At 47.6% G+C, this 8,435-nt stretch overlaps 1 protein-coding gene across 1 annotated transcript in view; it reads left to right on the forward strand.

Moving 5' to 3' along the window:
- The first annotated feature begins 9 nt into the window (after positions 1-9).
- SDC4 (syndecan 4) overlaps positions 10-8,435 on the forward strand; it is an 18,466-nt gene continuing 10,040 nt past the window's right edge. Inside the window, exon 1 of the mRNA XM_019509814.1 lies at positions 10-109. Within this exon, the coding sequence (XP_019365359.1) occupies positions 29-109 (81 nt within the window). The 5' untranslated portion in view covers positions 10-28. The remainder of the gene's footprint in view (positions 110-8,435) is intronic.

Raw genomic sequence — 8,435 nt, forward strand, 5'->3', positions numbered from 1 at the left:
CGGGGGCCGCTCACTCCGCGCCTGCACCATGTCTCGCTGCCCGGCCCGTGCGCTCTGCGCCGCGATGCTGCTGCTGCTCCTGGCGGTCGCCGCCGTCTCCGCCGAGTCGGTAAGTGCCCGGGCTGGGCCGCTGGGGCTGTCGGCTCCTCGCCCGCTGGCCCCTCCGCTGCTGCCCCAGAGGCCTCTCCAGCCCCATGGCTCGGCCCCGGCCCCGGCCCCGGCCCCGGCCTTGAAGGCGTCTGAGGTGCCTGAAGCTCCTTGGCCAGCGGGTCGCCCCGAGCCTGTTTCCGAGGGACCCGCCGGGGCAGGGGCCGAGGAGGAGCGCGGGCTGGGGGGTGCCTGGCTCGTGTCAGCCAGTGGGTCCTGCCCCCACGCTAAGGCTGGCCTCGCTCGCCCCTGCTCCGCTGCCCCTTTCTTCCTTGGCTCCGCTCTGCAATCCTCCGCCTGCCCCCCAGCTCCCGCTCGGCTTGCCTCGCGCCGCAACAGGTTGCTTGGCCTCTTTCCACGCCTGCTTCCTCTCCCCCCAGCTCATCGTCTCCTCTCCCCCCAAACCCTTGCCTGCCTGAGGCAGCGGCGTCCCCCCTGCTGCCCCTGTTTCCTCTTTCCCAGAGCTCGAAAACTTCTCATCGGCTCTGACCTGGGCGCTGGCCTCCTGATGAGGAACTGCCTTCCCCGCAGGCTGAGCTCTTACCAGCCGTGGGCTTGGCATCTGCTGGGGCTCCAAGCCTTTACCCCTCTTGGATGCTTTTCTAGGTGTCCTGTGCTCTGGGGCCTTTAGGTCTGACCCCTCGGGCGGGCAAGGGGGATGTTAGGGTTGGAGTCATTGTCACCATCCTCCTTGCCTCACCCTGGATTTTTGATACCAGCAGTGATCTGTGTGTTGATCAGTCTGTGGCTCCACCCTTGTTGTCTGATCCAACATGCTGGTGGCTTGGCAAGTAAACCCTCGCCGCAGTAGCTGACATTTCTATTGCTTCAACAGTTGGCAGCGGCCTTCTGTTTTGACCAGCCAGCTTGAACAGAGTCCTAGGCTACACAAATCCTTGGCATTGCTGTTGGGCTTTCCCCACAGTTACAGCCACCCAGGCTAGCCCTGGCCCAGATGAAGACAAAAACAGCCTGGGACACTAGAACTCCGGCATGCTTTGTGACCATGTTTGGTCTAAAATCAACCCTGCAGCTCCATGGGCCTGGGGGGCAGAAAGAGCTATGGTCTTCAGATCCTTGCAAAGATGAAATGTTTATGTGTAGTTGTAGCTGAAACTCCTTACAGTGGGGCGGTGAAAACTCTCAAGACATGATATTGTCTGAAGTGTGAATAAAGCTGTAATATGAGGGCAGATAGGTGTGAATGAGAGTGGTTGGGTTGGTGTGTGGTGGGAAGAGGGAGAGCAGAGGGGTGATGTGGTGGTTACAGGTCACCTGAACATGTGGATGCTGCTTCCCTTCGGTGGTGGTGGCATAGCAGGATTGTACAGCATGTGCAAGGGGACATGGGAAGGGTACGGCCACAGTGTTGGTGCTGACCAGGAGATCGTGGGTTTGATTTCCTGTGCTTATGTAAGGGCAGGGCCTCTAGGCTTCTGAATCTATGCCTAAATATTCCCACAGAGCCTGTACAATACACGAGCCAGAGAGACTTCGGAGCAGGATCTGTTTTGGTGTGTGTTTGTATTTTGTTTTTTGGGGGGGGTTAATTTTTATTTTTATTTTACTTTTTCTCTCCATGTGGCTTTCCATTTGCGCAGGGTTTCTTTCACTGGGGCAGCCTTTGACATATTAGGGCTGGGAAAACTGACTGTTCTCTGACAACACTAATTCTGTAATCTCCTCCCAAGCGGCTGGCCTGCCCCCTTAATAACATGGTGTAATAACTTCTGGATGTGGGAGCAGTCCTCTGGTTTGGAACACCGGATCCATAGAAAATGGTACTAACATCTCCGAGGTGCTGTGCTGTGCTGTTTGTCCTTCAGGGCCTGGAAGGGCATCTGAGTTGTATTAGCTGCACAATTGCACTTGGGACACCTAGATGCCTTTGGTTAATGGAGCTGCACCTGAAGGGAAAGGGTGAGCAACCAGAGGAGAGATCTAGTGAAGAGCCAGGCTCTGTTTTTTCGTCCTCCGGCACCACCTGCCTGCTTCGTTAGTACCGCTTTAAAAGAGTGTTAACACTTCCCAGAATTTGTGGGGCCTGTGATTGGCCAAGTCAGTGTCTTGATGATGGCACTGTTTGGAAGGTAGTGCAGCATTATTAACGTTAAAACCGGTTTGGCTTGTCCTACTGTTGATCCCCAAGGCCTGTTCTTTCTGCTTTTTGCCTGGTTTCTCCTCTGTCCCTCCCAATCAAATCAAGGTTTTCTTATCTGCATGTAATAACTCTGTCTCTTCCTATCTGCTTCACTTGTGGGCCAGCCTATTTCCTGGATGAGCAGTACCTTTCCAGAGTAGAGCCGTGAGCTGCGTTGCAAAGACAAATGTGGGTTACAGACCTCTAACAGGTAGATGCTTCCTGGAGCTTTCTCTGCAAAACTGTTGCTGGCTGCCACTTAAAAAGCACCCAGACAACATGGGAGAAAATGCTCTGTTAACTGTTTCAATGCATCTAGCAGTTCAGTGTAGTCCCTTTGGAGCTTGAACACTAGGAACAAGGATCTCCCTCCCCTGTCCGCAATTCCTCTCCAGGACTTATCCTTGAAGCTCAGAAAACAAAATGCCCTGGGATGCAAATGTTGACCTGGTTGAGCTGCTGACAGTTGCTGGTTACTGAGTGACTTGCTAAATAATCTCTCAGAAGTTTGGGAACAAAGCTTACATGATTGATTACGGATTACTAGATAAGCAATTTTCTGAGCCTCCCTGTTCTGTGTCCTGGAGCTCTTGGGTTCTGCATAGGTGGAGGAAGCTCAGGGCTGATCTCCCTTTTCAGAGGCTCTTGATATTGAGATAAAGGTTCCAAACTGACTCTCACATGTATGTAGGTTGTCCGTCTGCTTTACCCCTTCCTGCTATTTTCTGGTGTACAAACCCTTGGGTGATGTCTGGGTAACCTGTAGTAGCTTTGGCAAAGACGATTAAACTGCTTGACTTCTGAGATCCACCTTCAGTCCAACAGCTCTGGAAATGGTGTTCGTGGCTAGGATCCCTTTTGTGTTTTTCCTTGCTTTAACAGCTCTGCTGGGCCATGCAGCAACTGAAGGCCCTCAACAGGCATAAATTGGATTTACTCCAAACAGTAACATGGTTTTTGTCTTCTCTGGATGATCCTGCCTGGTGTTTGAACGGCTTTAGTTTTGATCTGCTGCTGTCTTGTTTGCCAACTGCAAGGCAGAGTGCTGCTAACTTGACATCCCTGCCCCCCCTGACAATAGGGAGGAGAGTCTGGCTGCTGGCACAGTGCAAACTTCAGCAGAATTCCCACAGCCTGTCCCAGCCTCACTAAAAATCCCTATTGCGGCTGAATGCGTTGGCTGCTTGAAGCCACTTGGCTGACTGTAAAGCCTTACTTGGTCTGATTCTCAATTTGGTTTTTTTGCTTCTCCTGAGATGAGGATCTTTGTGGCTGTACTGGGCATCTGGTGGAGGCTGTGCTCACTAAATATAGTAGTCAAGGAAGAAGCTTCCTCTGGAGAGTAGTGCGGAGCTGAGCGTCTAGTATTCATAGAACAAGGGAATTTTGCATTGCTGGAAGCTGCCCATGACTAGAATTAAGTGCTATGTTGTAAGTGGCTAGGGGATTTGGGGTGTATTGTGTACACCACAGCTGAAAACCTCTTTCTATAATACCTCTTAATTTCTGACCATTTGCTTTAACTTGCTCCTGGTGGTTGGCCTGAACCATGGGTTTTTGTGTTGTTTGATTAGGAATCCTCCCCTTCTATCGCCGGAATTGACTAGTTTCTTAGTCTTCCATGTTTATAGTGTGGTGTAACAGCATCCCCAATAACAGAGTGGGCCACTTTAACTATGGGAGAGACAGAGGGTGTTTTGAACTAGGAGTTGAAGACAAACACAAAATGTGTAAGTAAGCCCCAGTAATGCTGTTAGTGCACAGCCAGGATGGAGCTTGTCCCTGTTTTGAGACCTGGAGGAATGCAGGCTCTTAATAGATTAAGGCCTGAAATGATTTGCGGTAGAACGGAGCTGTTGTGATGAGGTGAGATTTCTGTGCTACTGAATGGGACAGGAGCAGCCTGTTAAATACTTCTGCACTGAGATGTAGTAAGTTACTGGGTTGCTGGGCTATAGAGGATCTTACTTGAATGGTGCTGATTCCTTATTGGATTACTTTAGACCCCCACTTCTAGTAGAAGTGGTTTTCACCCAGTATTTGACCCTGCTTTTTCCTCCTACAGATGAGTTGCTCCTGGAATAAACAGTGACTTCTGTTTAGTTCTCCTTCAGGAATTGTTACTAGTGGTGACACATTGAGTGTACTCTGCCCGGAGCTTTGGAAATTTACGCTTAGTGGGGTTTTTTGTTTTTTTTGGGTTTTTTTTTTTTTTGCTGCCTTCCTAGGATTTGTCAGTTCTTGAGTAATACTGTACTGCTGTCTGACCAGCCGTGAGTCAGACTTTCCCTGATGCCACAGTTCTGGAGGGGTTTGACTCTTTCGGAAAAGAAGCAATTTCCGAGAGAGCCAAACTCCTCCAGAACTGTAGCATCGGGGGGGGGTGGAATATCTTCCATTCTTCAGCAGTCTGTATATGATGACGCAGAGTGTCACTAGTTTAATCTTAATTTCCTAATCTGGTGTGGGCTAGGTCTAGATATTTTTATCACTAAAACACTATTGGCTGCTGGAACCTCATAATTACCACCACTGAACAGTAGGGCTAAATGGTAGGAAAACTGGCTAATATAGACAAGTTGCTCCAGTAACTCAATAGCTGCTGTATTGAATATAATCAAGTAACTGCTACAGGGGAGAAAAATGACTGGCTAGTTTAAAATGGGTGAGTAGGGTTAAACCATTAAACTCCTCTTCAAAACTCATTCTGCCAGTTCTGGACTAAATAGTTTAACCTCAAACCTAGAAGCTAATGTCAGTGTGGGAGGGGGAAATACACAGGAAATACTTGCATCTTTTTGAGAGTGTGCTAAGTTTCAAGTTATTTTTCCTGGAAATACCCCGGTGTATTTAGTTTTGTCTGTTTTGGTTAGGTTCTAGGGTGTAGGTACTTAAAATACACTGAATAAAATACACTGTAGCTATACAAATTATAATAACACTTAACACTTAAAGAAAGCAAAGAAACTAAATTATGCCTGGAACTTCTTATTTTTGGGAATGAGATGAGTTTGGCTCTAATCCATAGCACTAGTGTACAATGGTCATTGTAAGGTAGAAAATTAATGCATATTTTCCATTCTGAGAAATGTAGAACTCTACAAGTCTTGGTTCAGAGATGATACCTTTTATTAGACTAACTAAGAAGTTGCAAAAAAAAAAACTTTCTGCAAGCTTTTGGGCTCACATACCCTTTATCAGGCTCAGGGAAAATTTTAAAGATGGTAAAAAGTCCCCATAGGTAGGAAATAAATTTCATTTTTGCACAGAGGAAGCTGAAGATGGAAGTCTGTCCCTCTGGGTCCATAAGAGTGTCTTTGTGAGTTGCTCTTTGTTGTACAGATCAGGCTTTTCCACTCTGGCTTTTTCTCTTTCTGGCCATCATCACTTTGGGTTTGACTGCCAAATGGTGGGATAATTTAAGTCTGTTACATTGTAAAATCCTGGAGACAAAGAGCTGTGAGCTAAACAAGGTGAAGTCAATACTATCCACCCTCTGCCCCACCCTGTGTGGTGACTTAGCCTACTTTACCTTGTGGTGAGACTAGGGTGACTATGATTTTATAGTGGGGTAGGTAGTCAATGTGCATTTGTCTACCCTGCTACCACATATGCCTGCCTCTTCTCGGTGAAAAGCCTGAAGACGAAGGGTTCAGTTGGAGTGATCTTCAGTCTAAAATGGCAAATTTCTTATCTACCAATTGCCTCGTTACCTTGCAGAAGCTCTGGTGCTCTTGGGCCCATTTAGAAGGGGTGAACAGACCAGTTGCTCCAATTCCTTGGATTGCTGTCCTGCATTCAAAAAGGCCCCCTGTTCTGCCCAGGAAGGGGCCTAGAGCTGAAATATCTCTTTGTATTGAGAGGTGGAGAAACTGAGCTCTAGAATTTGGGGCACTGAAAACATCTCTTGAGCTACTGTAGTTGCATAACTTGTCTGTTAAAGGTAATGCACCTGGAATAGCTCAACCTGGTGTGTTGGCTTTCTGGCCAGGGAAGTCTCTGCTGGAGTGGTCTTAAACCAGAAATGTTGAAGTGATGGCTTATGTGATACAGCTAAGTTGGAAAAGTCCTCCTTGTAGGGAGGCAGTTATACCTGTGTAAGGGCTTATACTGCCTTACCAACCAAACTTCCAGCAGTTGTGGTCTTACCCCGATACCTGTCTGTACACTATAGCTTTTACTGGTATAGCTACAGCTGCAAAAGAACTTCCACTGCTCACTAGCACAGCTGTGCTGGCAAAATTCAAGTGTGGGCTAAGCCTAAATCTCTAGGTGCCTGATTTGATTAAAATGGATTGTGGGGAATGGAAATGTTTGCTAGGTGTTATATTGGATCTCAGCTGTGCAAACATGCCTAGATTAGTGGTGTTGAACTAGCTTGCAAAGGCACTGAACTTCTGCTGTGCCTAATTCCCTTTTGAAGTCTGATCTCTGATGTCCTAATTATTGATAACGCTCTGGTATGATGTAGTATTAAAGTGTAAGGAGTCCAGCTCTGAAATGTTTGCAGCCTGGCAGAATAACTGATGGGACTGAGTTGTGTCCTTGGAAAAATTGCAGTCTCTCACTGCTTGTGGAGAGTAGAGCAGCCTGAACTCTGTAAAGGGGATAAAGTACCCGGGTTTCAAAGGGCAGGGTTGGTATAAGGAAACCACTGATAAAATATTGGCTTCCTCTTGAACACCCATGTCCCTTCACCAAGGAAGTGAAAGCACCATGGCGCCTCTCAACTTGCTCAGGAGAGTCTTCAGTAAGGACCAACTGGTTTTCTAAAGTTGTAGTGGGTCTGATGAAAAATATAACGTGGCAGAGATGAAGTGCTAGGTATTCCCTTTCATGATGTGCCTATTCACAGCCGGGATCTTCTCTCACTTCAGGGTACATTGTCTGAGTGAGTGCGAGGTCACCTGGGGTCCCCTGGCCAGAGTATAATCCACTCCAATTTGGGGGACCCTTTCTCTTCTCCCTAATGCTACACAAGGCCTTCTAGTTTCCTGCAGATTGGGGGCAGTCAAGGACTTGATATAGCCAGTCTTGTTGTAAACAGATCCCTGCATGTGCTGGTCTGGAATGAGAGTTATACAACCTTTTTATGGCTTTGTGGTTTGTTAATTATCAGAGTTTGTGTTTAAAGACAACTGTTTTTCTCCTCCTCTTTGCCTTTACTGCAGTGCCTTAAAGACACAGAAGGGCACTGAGTATAAAGTGTAGGCTGTTAAAATGCTGATGGACTGAAAGTATGACCTTTCTCCTTTTTCCCCTCCCCTGTGTCAAGCTGGGTGCTGTAACCCAGACTTGGCCAACAACTCCTCCTTAAGTTCTGCCTACAGCAAGGCCATCTTGCTGGTTGTCTATAGCAATGGTTATAAACCATGGGGTTATGACTTTACTTCTGGGGGAGAATTTATAGCTAACAGCTTCACGGTTTATGCCAGGAATGTACAGGAGGAAGGACTTCCCCTTCTCTCTGCCCTAATAGAATCTGATTTTCCTCTGTAAACCACCTATGACCTAAAATGTGCTGGAAAGAAGAGAACGTGTGGGTGCAGAAGGTGAGACTTGTCTTGGACAATTGGAAAGTGCAGAGTGGCTTCTTTCTAGGACCTGGTTTTTTCTCCTCCTACCTAGGCACCTCAACAGCAACTGCTTGCAGAAGTGGGCTCTCGGCTTCCTCTGCACAGGCTCCAGGACCAAGTAACTTGAGAAGTGCTGGGTTTATCTTGGCAGTCTGGCACCTCACCCAAGCAGTTATCTGATTTGAGGAGGGGGAAGCAAATAATCCTTGCTCAGTGGGCTCTACTAATATTGGTGCTTCTGGCTTTTTATTAGTTAAACAGTGGTGTACACTTGCTCCAATATACTAGCTCTTCTTGCTCTAGCAAGTGCTTGGGCTGGACAGTCCACCCCACCTTAAGCTATCTGAAATGCAGGCAAGGGCAGGAAACCATGATAGTCTCCCTGCTTGTGCCAAGAGAGCTGCTATCCTGTGGATAATGTGGGACAGATCTTTCAAGAAAAGGAAACAGTCTGCCTTCTGCATATTGAGCAGATGGCAAAAAGTCAGTTCAAGTGGCTTTCCTGTAATGCAGTTATGCTGGTGGAATGAGGCACAATCTTTGTTTCAAGCCAGGTGCCTTTTTCTTCTTTC

The sequence above is a fragment of the Gavialis gangeticus genome, unplaced genomic scaffold, assembly GCF_001723915.1.
Source record: "Gavialis gangeticus isolate Ggan-Ray unplaced genomic scaffold, GavGan_comp1, whole genome shotgun sequence".
NCBI classification, from domain to species: domain Eukaryota; kingdom Metazoa; phylum Chordata; order Crocodylia; family Gavialidae; genus Gavialis; species Gavialis gangeticus.